Source organism: Cetorhinus maximus, chromosome 8 (genome assembly GCF_964194155.1).
Source record: "Cetorhinus maximus chromosome 8, sCetMax3.hap1.1, whole genome shotgun sequence".
Classification (NCBI taxonomy): domain Eukaryota; kingdom Metazoa; phylum Chordata; class Chondrichthyes; order Lamniformes; family Cetorhinidae; genus Cetorhinus; species Cetorhinus maximus.
In genome coordinates, this window is record NC_135886.1 from 43,273,456 (window position 1) to 43,288,935 (window position 15,480).

The following is a 15,480-nucleotide window of genomic DNA, read 5'->3' on the forward strand; positions in this document are numbered from 1 at the left end:
TTCCATGTAATTGAACTCCCCACCTCAAGCTTGTGTTATTTGAAATTTACTTCATGAAATATACTAAAAATATATCATTTGTGTTTTTTTAATTAAAATGTTTAATTACGGCAAGCGGCACCCTGGCCCTGCTACAACAGCAGTCCTGCTGGTTTAAATATGGATGGATTGAGCAGGTGGAAGCTTTCAGGCCATCTGCAGCCCACCTGGTTTCCCAGGTAGCATCTTGCAGGGTGACTGATAAGAGGCTCACTCTCAGATCTTCTTCCAACTGATTTGGGAGATAGTTAGTAGGGTATTAGACCAGCAATAGAAAATTCTCACTTTTATTAGGGAATCTTTAAACTGTTAAATCCAGAGATCAGTTTTGATGTCAAAATACTGTTAAGATGCTAAGAGAAGATAACATTTCCTTTTGAAATGGCCCTGAAGGGGAAAATGAATTGTCACCTGTAGTGTTGATTCACGATCTTTATATCCTTTGATCCAAAAGTTAGTAGAAATATAATCGAAGGAAGAGAAGTAGAGTGTTGCTGTCTAACTTTTCAAAGGTTAACTGACAGTTTATGTTGCTGTTAGGAATCTGAGGTTATGGGCAGTGCGCATTCTGTCACTTTGTCTTCATGCTTATATTGTTTGACATTTAACTTTTATTGTCATGCTTGTTGGACCTCAAGCGTCTTTATACAAATGGAATTTTTCAATAATTGGCACATATTATAACCACATTGGATTGCACAGATTCTAGGAATAATTAGGATGGTCTTGGCTTTCAAAAAATATTTGCTAGCTTCAAACTTTAATGTATGTAACATATAAAGTTGTACTTCATTCTGCATGGAATGATTTCCTGCTACTGCACTTTTCCATTTCCATACTTTGATCTTCCCAAACATGTTCTGATGTTCCATCTTGTGTCTGCCAGAGGTGGGCCCTTAATGAAAGGCTGCCTATGCATGGATGCTTCCCTGCCATTAGGGATCTGGGGTGGAGTATTATGTGGAGCAGAGGTGTTAAATGTGGTGGTGAGCCACTCGCAGACATCCAGACTGCATGTAATTTCCGTAGCTTGGAGGAAACCATGTTTCTTGACTGAGAGGTTGTAGTCCCTATTACTTACATTTAAGTTGCTGCTGCTCAATTTGTTTTAATGTCAGTCCCAATCTTGGGTCACCTGTTTTGGAGGAGGCAGGCAGCTCAGAGGGCTTACTTATGGATTTGCTCCTGGACCTGGTCCAAGATGAACGCAACCCCACAAGGAGAGTTGCTCTGGTGGACCGACTTTCTTTTGCAGTCTTCTGTGGTGTGCAATGGCATGCTCAAGTCTTTTGGGTGGATACTGCAGGACATTGATTGCATAATTGATTAACTAAATACTGATTTATGATAAGTCTTAGCTATTTTGATTGAAACCAGTTAGATGATGTGCCCTCCTAAATTGGGCAGTTGTGGAACTGATTATTTGTCCATTGATGTTGGTGAATTTGGTTCTACCTTTACTGGTGTACTTAAAAAAAACCACAATTAGCAGTGTAAATGTTCAGTTTGATTGTGATTTGTTTACACCTAATCAGGGAGCTCTGCATCATTATTTATGTACCATGTGTATTCAGTAATTAGTTGAACCCGAGTTGATCCAAATGGTTTGTGATTTCATCTCTGGCCTGAGCTGTTTCCTGATCCCAGCAGTGGGATGGCGTCATGGTAGAGGCTATAAAATTAGCTTCCACATCCTGATTTAAGATGGGAGAGACAGGTGGAAAATGATTTTTGCTTCAGATTATTATTCAGTGAGGACAGGATCAGTCCTGGTTGTGATAGGATAGCTACCTGATGTTTACCGTAAAGCCTCACACATGCACAATGGCCATTTAGGTGCAACACTGAACAGTGATTTGTGTCTGTGTCACTTGGCCTCTGGAAGGAATAAACTTTTTGATGAACAATGGGAGGAAAATTGGTGTGAAGAAGACAACTGAAAGTATGAGATTCAGTAAATGGCTTTTTACGTCCTCTTCAGTTTTTCTCCAGACTTCCACATAATCCAAAACAATTTAGAGAATAATCAACATGGCTCACTTCGATACCTTAGAGACAGAAAAGGTGGCTGCAACCAAAGTGCTTGCTGCTTTTGTTATTGTGTGCAAACTTGAATGTTTGCATGAGCAGTATGATGAATCCTTTCCTTAATGGCAAGATTCAACTTGGTGGCTTCCTGAAAGCATGGTCATATTTGGGAACTCTAGCTGCCACTATATGACACCTTGATTCAATTTGGTTGATCAGACATGTTGAACATTTTACTTTTACTGCTTCTGTTCTTTGATCCATCTCAGGGAGACTGCTCTTGCATCATTCTACTCCTAATCCCAATATAGTTATTACACTTCCAGTTTCTACATGGTCCCATTCCAACTTCCTCAAGGATCCATCCCAGGCTCCCTTCAATTCCTCATCTATATATTATCCCTCTCTAACATCTATGCTATCTGTTTTCACAGGATAAGCTCTCCATTTGCTAAAGGCACTTTCCTTTAAAAGCACTTTCCTTTAAAAGCCCATCCCTTCCCTTGACCCCATAACCATGTATGCCTTTGCTGTCATGCAATTGTCTGGCAGATTGATCAGGAGACAGAAAGACAGGATAAAGGGAATGTACACTGGTTAGCAGAATATAACAAGTTGTGTTCCCCAGGGATCTGCACTTGGGACTCAGTGTTTCACCATCTATGTCACAGACTTAGATATGCAGCAATATTCCTTTATCCAAGTTTGCAGGTAAACTTAAATTAGGAAGCATTAGATGGGAGCAGGAAGTTCAAAAGTACAATGAAGAGATGAGTGAGTGGTCAAAGCTGTAGCTGATGGAGTTTATTGTGGGGGGTCCGGGGGGGAGGGGTGGGGTGAGAGTTATCCACTTTGAATCCAAGAAGAACCAATTGGAATATTTTCTTCACTGTGAGTGAATAGCGACTGTGGAGAAGCAAAGGGATTGGGCGTCCAGACGCACAATAAAAATACTACTCATGCACAAGCACGAAAAGTAATTAAAATGGCTGATGGATTGTTGGCTTTTATCTCAGGGAGGGTGGAAACAAAAGGGAAGAAGTTATGCTTTGATTCTACAGAACCTAGTCAAATATCACCTGGAGCACTCTGTTCAGTTATGCGCACCACACCTGAGGAAGGACGTATTAGCTTTGTAGAAGGTACAGTGTAGATTCACCAGGAGGTGATGGCATAGTAGTATTGTCGCTGGACTAGTAATTCTGAGACCAAGGTTCGAATCCTGCCACGGCAGATGGTGGAATTTGAATTCAATAAAAATCTGGAATTAAAAGCCTGATGACCGTGAAACCATTGTCGATGGTGGTTCACTAATGTTAGGCAAGGAAATCTTCTACCTGGCCTGACTCCAGACCCACAGCAATGTGGTTGACTCTTAAATGCCGAGCAAGCCACTCAGTTGTAACAAGCCGTTACAAAGTCATAAAAAGGAACGATATTGTCCCAGGCACCAGAAACAACAACGGCAATCTCAGCCCTGTCGACCCTGCTAAGTCCTCCTTACTAACATCTGGTGTCTAGAGCCAAAATTGGGAGACCTGTCTCACAGACTAGTTAAGCAACAGCCTGACATAGTCATCCTCACGGAATCATACCTTACAGATAATGTTCCAGACAGCACCGGCACAGTGGTATGCGGTCGGGATGGAGTTGCCCTGGGAGTCCTCAACATTGATTCCGGACCCCATGAAATCATGGCAAGGAAACCTCCAACTGATTACCTAATACTGCCCTCCCTCAGCTGATGAATCCGTGCTCCTCCATGTTGAACACCACTTGGAGGAAGCACTGAAGGTGGCATGGCAAGGGCTCAGAATGTACTCTGAGTGACGTCAGTGTCCGTTGTCAAGAGTGGCTCAGTAGCACCACTACTGACCGAGCTGATCGAGTCCTAAATGACATTGCTGCTAGACTGGGTCTGAGGCAGGTGGTGAGGGAACCAACAAGAAGGGAAAACATACTTGACCTCATCCTCACCAACCTGCCCACCGCAGATGCATCTATCCATGACAGTATTGCTAGGAGTGACCGCCGCATAGTCATTGTGGAGACGAAGCCCCACCTTCACATTGAGGATACCCTCCATTGTGTTGTGTGGCACCTCCACCACACTAAATGGGATAGATTTTGAACGGATCGAGCAACTCGAAGACTGGGCATCCATGAGGTGCTGCGGGCAGCAGCAGCAGAATTGTACTTGAGCACAATCTGAAATCTCATGGCCTGGCATATTCCCCATTCTACCATTACCATCAAGCCAGGGGATCAACCCTGGTTTAATGAAGAATGCAGGAGGGCATGCCAGGAGCAGCAAAACGCATACCTAAAAATGAGGTGTCAACCTGGTGAAGCTGTAACACAGGACTACTTGCATGCCAAACAGCATAAGCACCAAGTGATAGACAGAGCTAAGCGACCCCACAACCAACGAATCCGATTTAAACTCTGCAGCCCTGCCACATCCAGTCATGAATGGTGGTGGACAATTAACTCACTGGAGGAGGAGGCTCCACAAATATCCCCATCCTCAATGCTGGAGGAGCCCAGCACATCAGTGCAAAAGATGAGGCTGAAGCATTTGCGACAATCTTCAGCCAGAAATGCCGAGTGGATGATCCATCTCGGTGCCCTCTGGAGGTCTTCAGCATCACAGATGCTAGTCTTCAGCTGATTTGATTCACTCCACATGATATCAAGAAACGGCTGAAGGCACTGGATACCGCAAAGGCTATGGGTCCTGACAATATCCCGGCAATAGCATTGAAGACATGTTCTCCAGAACTTGCTGTGCCCCTAGCCAAGCTGTTCCAGTACATCTACAACACTGGCATTTACCCGGCTATGTGTAAAATTGCTCAAGTAGGTCCGCTGCACAAAGGACAAATCCAACCCGGCCAATTACCGCCCCATCAGTCTACTCTTGATCATCAGTAAAGTAATGGAAGGGGCCATCAACAATGCTATCAAGCGGCTCTTGCTTAGCAATAATCTGCTCACTAATGCCCAGTTTGGGTTCCGCCAGCGTCACTGAGCTCCTGACCTCATTACAGCCTTGGTTTAAACATGGACAAAAGAGCTGAACTTCCGAGGCGAGGTGAGAGTGACTGCCCTTGACATCAAGGCCTCATTTGACTGAGTGTGGCATCAAGGAGCCCTAGCAAAACTGGAGTCAGTGGGAATCAGGGGGAAATCTTTCTGCTGGTTGAAGTCATATCTAGCACAAAGGAAGATGGTTGTGGTTGTTGGAGGTCAATCATCTCAGGCCCAGGATGTCACCGCAGGAGTTCCTCGGAGTAGTGCCCTCAGCCCAACCATCTTCAGCTGTTTCATCAATGACCTTCCTTCCATCATAAGGTCGGAAGTGGGGATGTTTGCTGATGATTGCATGATGTTCAGCACCATTCGCAACTCTTCAGATACTGAAGCAGTCCATGTCCAAATGCAGCATGACCTGGACAATTTCCAGGCTTGGGCTGATAAAGTGGCAAGTAACATTCGCACTACACGAGTGTCAGGCAATGACCATCCCCAGCAAGAGAGAATCCAACCTCGCCCTTTGATATTCAATGGCATTACCATCACTGAATCCCCCACTATCAACATCCAGGGGGTTACCATTGACCAGAAACTGAACTGGACTAGCCATATAAATACTGTGGCTACAAGGTCAGGTCAGAGGCTAGGAATCGTGCGATGAGTAGCCCACTTCCTGACTCCCCAAAGGCTGTCCACCATCTATAAGACACAAGTCTTGAGTGTGATGGAATACTCCCCACTTGCCTGGATGAGTGCAGCTCCAACAGCACTCAAGGAGCTTGTCACCATCCAGAGCAAAGCAGCCCGCTTGATTGGCGCCGCATCCACAGACATTCACTGCCTCCACCATCGACGCGCAGTTACAGAAGTGTCTACCATCTACAAGATGCACAGCAGGAATTCACCAAGGCTCCTTCAACAGCACCTTCCAAACCCACAGACACTGCCATCTAGAAAGATAAGGACAGCAGATAGATGGGAACACCACCATCTAGAAGTTCCCCTCCCAAGTCACTCACTATCCTGACTTGGAAATATATTGCAGTTCCTTCATTGTCACTGTGTCAAAATCCTGGAACTCCCTTCCTAACAGCACTGGGGTGCACTTAAACCACATGGACTGCAGCGGTTCAAGAAGGCAGCTCATCACCACCTTCTTGAGAGCAATTAGGGATGGGCAATAACTGCTGGCCCAGCCAGAGAAGCCCACATCCCATGAATGAATAAAAAAAAAATTATATTTGAACATAAAGGCTTAAAGTATGAGGACAGGTTGCATAAATTTGGCTCATATTCCCATGAGTTTAGAAAATTAAACAACGATCAGTTAAGGGTATCGGGGAATATGGATCAAAGGTAAATGAAATTGAGGTATAGATTATTAATGATTGAATTAAATGGTGAAATGGGCTTGAGGGGCTGAATGGGCGACTCCTGATCCTATCTTCTTATGTTGTGGATGAGCCAGGATTTCCTACAATTGAAAATCAGGATGTTCGAAGCCATTGACTCCATCTCCTTCCCTGGTTGGTTGTTCATGTTGAACCAGACTGCTCGCATCCATGGCGTCCAGGTAAACCCAAAGTTGAGCTTCAAACCTCATATCCACTACAAAGACTGTTTGCTCACACCTATGCCCCTGTCTTACCTTCACTGCTGCCAAAACCTTTATGCACACCTTTATCATCTCGAGACCCAACTTTCTCCTTGTCGGTGTCCAAATATCCACCCTCAGTAAAAGCTGAATTAAAACACATCTCTTTGACCAACTTTCAGTAATCTATCCTAAACCACTCATAAAGACTCACACCTGCTCATTGAAACATCATGGAGCATTTTTCTATGTTAAATACAATATATAAATGAATTTTCGTGTTTTTTCTGTGTTGTGCTTTGTTTGCTGTGTGTTTGCTATTAGCTCTTTGTTACGAGTAAAATAAAGTTCGTGCCCTTCTTGAATGAGCAAACTTTTTTTTCCAGTGATACTTTTTGAATTCAATTTTCTGGGGGTATATGTGTAGGTCTGTAACAACATGTATCCAATATGTTATCTCAAAAAACTTCAAATATTTGATTTCAGATAATTGATCAAGAAACTTTTTATTTTGTTTTTCAGGAATTTGCAGGCTGCCATTGGTGCTTACTATGACTTTGAGAGCCCAAATATAAATGCACCTTCTATGTCATTTGTAGAAGATGTTACAATAGGAGAGGGGGAGTCTGTTCCACCTGACACCCAGTTCACCAAAACATGGAGGATACAGAACACAGGTAATTATCTGCCTTGACTGAGATTTTGAAAGGTTAACTATTGCTATAAAGCCAACAAATACATAAGTTTATTGAATCACAGACAAATGGAAGGATGTCTATCTTGGCCAACACATTTAATTGTTATTGCTTCCATGCCATGTGCTGTGATGTTGATCACCTTGGCTTTTTCCTTCTGGGTAAAAGGAGAAGAAACCACAGACAAGATTCCAGGTATCAATAACTGTTGAGCTTAGATTTACATGAAAAAAAAACTTCTACAAATTACACCATTGATTCTTTCTTGGGAATCCACAGATCAAGGACACTCTGTGACTTAAGCTGTTGAAGGTAATCTGCAACACCAAGTGAAGGAACAATATATTTATTTTAAAATTCATGATGTAAGTAGCATATAATTTGACTGACCGTGAGCAATGCCTTTGGAGATTTTTTTTACTGTAAAGCTGATCAGCATCCCACCGTATTCTATATAACTTTCCTATCAAAGGGACAGTGTTTGTCAGAAAATAATACAGGAAGGTTTGCAGTTAACTGTATGGTTGTTCTACTGCCCTTCTTTGCCATTTGCTTTAAGATGACTTATGCAACATTCCCTTGGTAGGTGACCTGTTGCCAAAGCCAGTATGAATATTGCTTTGTCACTGTTCACTAGGAGGAAGTTTGGGAGTAGGATGAGGTGGGGTAAGATTAACTTGTGCCAGATGTTCATTACTGTTTTTGGGGAGGTCAAACCATTATTATGTGCCACCTTACCCCAAAATCCTTTAACTGCGATTGCAATTCACGAGAGATTAGAGATTTGAATTGGTGTTCTGATTGGGCACTTTGTTGGTTGATAAATTAATTGTATCACTAGCCTATGATGTATTGGCATATTTTGTAAGGAGTGAGATCAGTTAGAGATGTGAAGTGGATTTATGGTGTTTTTCTAATTCATATTGGTTTTAGAAGGTGAGGCGGTTAAATTTTAGTGAGTGCTTAGGATTGTGGATTAGGCTGGTTGCACATTAGCAATTGGTTATAGCCTCATATTTGAAGCAGAAGTAAAATTATTTTTATTTGGGGGGCACAGTTCTAAAAAGATTGGTTTGAGTTGAAGTTTTGGCATGCAGCTGGCCATAAAAGCCCAGTTTGAATGAACGTTGTGAAAAAGGTTAAAAGATGGAATTAATTGACTAATTGTTCACGATGTTATTTGGTGGTCTTGGATGATAAAACCTATATTGTTGATCTGATTTTTGTACCTGGAATCTGAATCTATTCTGAGAATGCTTCTTGGGCTTTATCCTTGTGCCAGAATAGGGAGATATTGGAGATAACTTTGAGTGAATTTCAGATCTCCTTGTACATGTACTGAAGATGCTGAACGGACTCTGTTACAATGATGTGAGTGAAAAGTTTTGCAGACAGGACCTATGTTAACAAATAGATTAAGAGGAGAGGTCATAAATATGGGAATAGGATACTATGGGGCAACTCAGAATTACACACCACATACCATTTGCCACACAGACTTTTTCAGCCTTTCTGTCAGCAGAATGTGTGCATAAACATGTAGTGCTTTGCATGGTTTGCTGATACCATCAAGTTCAACCCTTTGGACACTAATTAATAAAAGGCTACAAGTCCACATCTTGCCTTATTTTTCCACTCTTTCCAAAATTCTTTGTAAGGGGCATATCCTAAGTTTCCTGAAGGTTGTAAGGTTTAGCAGTTAGGAAAGCAACACAAAACTCATTTTAAAAAATGCTTACATTTATGTAAATGAGAGGCGATCTCATTGAAAATGCAAGAGTCTGAAGTGGCTTGATAGATAGGGTAGATGCTGAGAGATTGTTTCCACTGGTTGGGGAATCTAAGACACAGGCACACTTCCAGGATGTTTCGACCGCAGTCGGCTATTTACTGAGTAAGCCAAATCCCAGAGAGAAACTTGGGTTACTGATCATAACCGTTTTTTTTGTATTTTGAAAACAAGGAGGACAACTACTGATCCCAGAAGCATAGAATCCCAATAATGCTTTGAGGATTTTAAAATTAAAAGATTTATTAACGAAAAGAAAAAAAACTTTAGCGCACAAGATTAAAATTGCACAGTTAAAATAGTCTTACAAAACATTCTCCAAAAAAGCCCACTTGGTCAGAACACACAAGTAAACTACTTGGCAACAGTTCCCTTAAAGACTTTTAACCATAAAAATCCAGTAATGTTACCCAAGGCAAAAACTGCTGCTACTTCAGTAAAGGTATACCACACCTTGTCAACATCTCATTCTCTTCCACTCTGTTGTGGTAATCTGAATGAAGTTCAGAAGAAGACTGCTTTCTGAAAGCAAAGACTTTTCTGGCTTGAAACTGGGTGGTTGCTTCAAATTCATAACTTTCCTCAGCACAGAGCTGGTCTCAGGACATCTCCCCCACACAGCCAACACAACTCAACTAAACATCTTTACTTAAGTATCTTTTTCTCCTTTCATTTTAGACTCCATTGCCCTAAGGACGTCTTTGAACTCAACATTTCCAATATATAAAAATCTTTCATGTTTTTCTATTACTTCCACTTTTTGGTCAAATTAAAATTAATAACCCCATCTCGTTTACTTATGAAACCTTTTTAAGTTGCATAAGCCCTTTGTCACTTCTATACTACCCTTTGAAATTTAACAGCTGAAAAGTCACATCCCTACCTATCACATAATGCAAATTTTAAAACCAGCCTATTAATTCGTACATTCAACCTCACCATAGCCTCTCATTACAAATGCGTGCATCTAGCACCTTTACCTTTCACCTCTCAGTTCCCACAGACAAGTTATCTTTACTAATCCACCCCCAGTTTTATTAATCATGGATGCACAAACATCCTTCTTTACAGAATGCCACCATATTCCCAAAAATATATTAAAAATTCATCTTCACAAGGATAAGGGGTTGATCATTTAGGACCGAAGTGAGAAATTACTTCGCTCAAAGGGTTATGAATCTTTGGAATTTCTCTACCCCAGAGGGTTGTGGATGCTCCATTTGAACACATTTAAGGCTGGGATAGACAGATTTTTGGTGTCTCGAGGAATCAAGGGATATTGGGAACGTGGAGTTGAAACCCAAGATCAGCCATGATATTGAATGGCGGAGCAGGCTCAACAGTCTGTATGGTCTCCTGCTCCTATTTCTTGTGTCTTAGTGTACCACCTTATGTAAGAGAATGTCCCAAGGCACCTCAGAAGGATAGTTGAACAAAAATGGACACTGATAATTGGACCAGGGCCCACAAATGATATTAAAGCCCTCTTATTTTAAACCATGAATTCTGTCCTTTTAAATTATATACATATTAACGGGGGGGTGGGGGACAGAACAGGTGAAGCTGGATAGAAGGCCAGCAATAGGTGAAGGCAAAGGAGAGATTGCGAAAGATGTCATAAACAAAAGGTCAAAGGGTTGTTAATAGTGGTGGTTCTTGCTAAAGGAGGTGCTAATGGTGACATTAAGAGTGGAAAGCAGAATGTGATAATAGCCGAACCAGGGTAAGCACTCTGGAAAGATGGCCCTAGTAGGGATGGGGTCGGGGGAGGGGATGGTGGTGGGAAAGAAGATCGAAAAGGCAAAAAGCTGGGGATAAAACAATGAATAAAATGGAAATAAATTTTTAAAATAATAATGAAAATAAGTGGGGAAAAATAAACTAAATAAATAAGTAGAAATTTAAAAATAAAAATGAATAAGAAAAAAGGTGGGGGGATCAGAAAGGGGTGGAGATGGAGGAGAGAGCTCATGGTCTGAAGTTGTTGTATTGTTCATGTTAAGTCCGGAAGGCTGTAAATTGGAGGATGAGGTGCTGTTCCTCCAGTTTGCGTTGAGCTTCACTGGAACATTGCAGCAGGCCAAGGACGGACATGTGGGCGTGAGAGAAGGATGGTGTGTTGAAATTGCAAGCGACAGGAGGGTCTGGGTTATGCTTGTGGACAGACCGAAGGCGTTCCTCAAAGTGGTCACCCAGTCTGCGTTTGGTCTCTCCAATGTAGAGGAGACCACATTGGGAGCAGTGAATGCAGTAGACCAAATTGAGGGAAGTGCAAGTGAAGTGCTGCTTCACTTGAAAGGAGTGTTTGGGCCAGTATCTGCAGTATTTTGCTTTTATCTTAGCAGTTTGGGTAACTGGTTGTTGCTTGATTGAAGAAGAGTATGGAGTGATGTATCCCCAAGCCAATCTTTTGTGTTCTCTGTGTGTTAATGATTCGGACTAGGACATAGGGAGCACAGTCCCAAAATTTGTCAATAATGCATTTGCATGGGGTTTATCAGTGAGATGGACTGTAAAAAAACTTTAGGAAGATATAGAATGTCTTCAGTGGAATAGACATGCTGGGAGCAGATAAAATTTAACATGAATCAGTGTAAGTTAATGCATTTTGAGGGGAAAAAGCAGAATGTAAGTGTACACTTGATGGAAAAGGGCTGAAGAAGTGGATGAATAAAGATCTGAAAATTCAAATATATAACTTATTGAATATGCGAGTATAAGTGATTAAGCAATTAAAAAAACAATGCCAGAAGAATTTCCAGTTTCTAAACTGGAGCATAGAGACCAGACTAAAGAAGTAAAAATAAGTTTTATAGAATCATACAGCACAAAAATAGGCCATTTGGCCCATGTGCCTGTGTCAGTGGCTCTCTGAAAAAAAGCTGTCAATTTGTCATACTCCCCTTCGCCTTGTATATTTTTCAATTGCCCATTGAATCCCCTTGCACTCCCCTTTCAGGCAATTAATTTCAGATCATCATAACTCGTTTTTTAAAAATTCTCCTCATACCTCCCCCCGGATGTTTTGCCAATTATTTTAAATGTGTTCTCTATTAACTGACTCTCCTGCCAGTGCAAGCACAGGAGATCAGGAGAAACTGTCAACACCTATATTGAATGTTGCTTTAACCTTCTGTGCTCCAAGAAGAACAATTCTAGCTTCTGTAGTGTTCCTGGATAACTGAAACCCTTTATCCCTGCTACCATTCTTATGAATGCCCTCTTGATGGCCTTTTTAAAGTATGATGCCCAGAATTGGACTCATTACACCAACTGAGGTTTCACCTCGTGATTTATAAAGGTTCAGCATAACTTCCTTGCCTTCATGCCTGTTTATGAAGTCAAGGATTGCATCTGGCTTTTTTTTTAAAAACAGCCTGATCATCTTGTCCTGCCACCTTCAAAGATTTTTGCTCATGTATCACCAGGTATCTCTGTTTTGGTGCCTCCTTTAAAATTGTGTCATTTAGATTATATTTTCTCTTGTAATTTTTACTCCCAAAATGCAACGCTTCACACTAAATTTAATCTGCCTATTTCACGAGTCAGAGTTCTGATCGTATCTTCCTCACTTTTTATTACGTTTTCAAACTTTGAAATTATTCCCTGTCTCCCCAAATCCAAGTCATTAACATATATATCAAAATATATATGCAGTGGTCCTGATACTGACCCCAGGGAACACTGCTGAATACTTTCCTACTAGTACGAAAAGCAGCCGTCCATCGCTGCTACTCTACTTTTTCAACCTGGAAATAAAATTGGCTGAGGAACTGTCCCTTCAATCTCATGGGCTTCAAGTTTACAGTTTTTCTGTTGCATTGCACTTTATCCTTAACTTTATCAATCTTTGCTATTTCATAGAACTTAATCAAGTTAGTCAGACATGATTTGCCTTTAACAAATCCATATAAGCTATTATTTATTTACCCATTCACTTCCAAGTGACAATTTTGCTCCTGATGATGGCCTTTCAAAATTTCTCCAACACTGATGTTATACTGACTGGCCTGTAGTTGCCTTGTTTATCTCTCACACCTGTTCCAAAAAGGGAAGAAACATTTGCAATGTCCTAGTTCTCTGGCACAACTCCCATATCCAAGAATCATAGAAACCTTACTTTGGTCAAAGTTGAAGCACTGAAGGACTTGAGGTATTGGGGCTATTGGCCACTAGAACAGAGAAGGCTATAATGAGTTTAAAAAAAAATTATGGACAGTTTTGATCAACTGGATAAGGAAAGACTTCAATCTGTTAGTGCGGAATGACCATTAATTTAAAAATAAAAGAACGGGAAGGAGATCCTTTATGCATTGAAAAAAGAAGAAATGCTTTACCACAGGAAATGGTTGACACAGAAACAATTGTACCCTTTAAATAAAAGACATTTAAAACAGCACTAAATAATGTACTTAAAGAGGCCTTTAATTGTGGGACATTTTTTTTCAGTTACTGTAACAAAAAGGTAGCCTCCTTTTTATGCTGTAAACATTTATGGCTGAAGTCCAGATAAAGTTGGCTGCAGTTGACTTCACAATTACTCGGGAAAGTGCAATGGAATGGCTAAGAAGTTAATTGTTTAAAAATCCAAGGCAAGATGTTTAATCACATTGTTGATTCTGTCAAATTCTAACCATTCAGGACTGATAAGTGCAATTAACCTTTTGTGTTTGGCTACATAGTTGCCCATTTCTTTTTGAACTACAAAACTAAGGGATTGAAATATTCTCATGGTGAAACTTTGTTTCACTGAGGAGAGACAACTTCAGCATTCCAACCAGCAGCAGAATAGTTCTCTTTTTAAACTGGGACACATTAAAGTTACAGCAAGTAAACTTCTGTTTTTAAAATCTATTAAGATGAAATGAGTGGCATCCGTATTATTTCTTATATCCCGGAGAATAATTGTGATTCACATTTTCATTGCATACTGTTCACTTACCAAAATAGTCAGCTGTTGGTTTGGAACCTGAGTTTCGCTCTGGCTTAGCCTGCATTCTGAAGAGAGGAGAATCATATGATAAACTCCAACCAGTGCACAGAGTAAGGGTTCTCTGTGATGATCCCTGGGTCTCCTGATCATTCATACAGATGTTGAGTAGGCTTAAAGTGCTCTCTGGGTCATGGGATGTAAGATTCACTAATGGGAATGATCAGTGACATCAAGCACAAGAAGCTTGCATAAGAAGCCAAATATTTGATAATTCCTATATGAACTTGAAGAGAACCTGTGGCATCAAATCATCGCTATGCAATCTTTGTAGATCAGTGAACTTGTCCTAAGATGTATAGAGGAAAATTAATATATACAATTGCTTTAACTTCAGTATACATTTTGACTCCTTTGGATATATTTTTCTCCATGTAATTTTGTCATGCACTTTTTCCTCACTGAAACGAACTCTGACCTGGAATATTTTAGCTAGTTAGTGTCAGACAAATTATCTTTGTGATTTTAAACTGTAGAGTTGGCTGCCTCCTTTTATAAAACTGAAAGTTAGCCTGTGGGTGGTCACTCTGTTCTGCTTGGAGGGAAGGGGCAAGATTTGATTAGTATCTTAGCATAATACCCCAAAAGAAACCAGTCCCAATGATTGTCCTGAATGGATGATGGACTTGTTCCAACTTGTGTGGAGGTTCGGCTTCTACTTAAATGAGCAATTGCAGTCATTTTGCAGAAGACCAATATGTGAATTACTGTCCCTCTTAAGCAGTGCTTCCCAAACTTTTTCCCATTGTGATCCCATTTTGACTCATCAAAGTTGGTGCATTCCCCGAGTGAGAGCTGTGGGGAGGTGGGGGGAAAGAGTTGAGAGCACGGCAGAGCATTTTTGCATGTTTTCAAAAATATTAATATGTAATTCTGCCTGCACTTTCAGTTAAACTCAATGCACTGAGGAGCTAGCTTCCAAAGATGCAGCAACTGCTATATTTATAAGTTGCATCCTTTCAAAAGGGATACTTCATGAACAATGGAATAGCATTACTATTTCGGCATGGATAATTAACTTGCAGCAGCTGTCCTCAAATATGATCTTTCAGTCAATGTGATACTCCCAGAACTTTGATTTGCAGGGAAAGATATTTATCAAATTGAAAAATCAGGGTGGGTTAGAAAGGAAAGGCATAAGAGGGAGAAACTGGGACATACTCATCTAAGCGGACAGATTCTACACTAGAGAGAGTGTAAGGGACAGCAATTTGGTAATGTTCAAGTGCAACCATTTCCACAACTCAAGAGTTCATGCTCCAGGTCCGTTTTACACAGGAATAGGTCAGCAGGGGTCATGGACATGTCC

The 15,480-nt window shown here is 41.0% G+C and overlaps 1 protein-coding gene across 11 annotated transcripts in view; it reads left to right on the plus strand.

The window, feature by feature from the left end:
* Nucleotides 1–15,480, plus strand: part of ilrun (inflammation and lipid regulator with UBA-like and NBR1-like domains) — a 111,097-nt gene that overhangs the window by 23,749 nt on the left and 71,868 nt on the right. For 10 of the 11 annotated variants that reach the window (XR_013577295.1, XR_013577297.1, XR_013577296.1 and 7 more), the window contains exon 2: nucleotides 7,220–7,374. Coding sequence is in view for 8 of the 11 variants with exons in the window: in XM_078546737.1 (XP_078402863.1) it covers nucleotides 7,220–7,374 (155 nt within the window). In the remaining 3 variants the exon portion in view is untranslated. Of the gene's footprint in view, nucleotides 1–6,571; nucleotides 6,677–7,219; nucleotides 7,375–15,480 lie in introns of all 11 variants that reach the window. The other variant, XM_078546742.1, reaches the window with a different exon arrangement.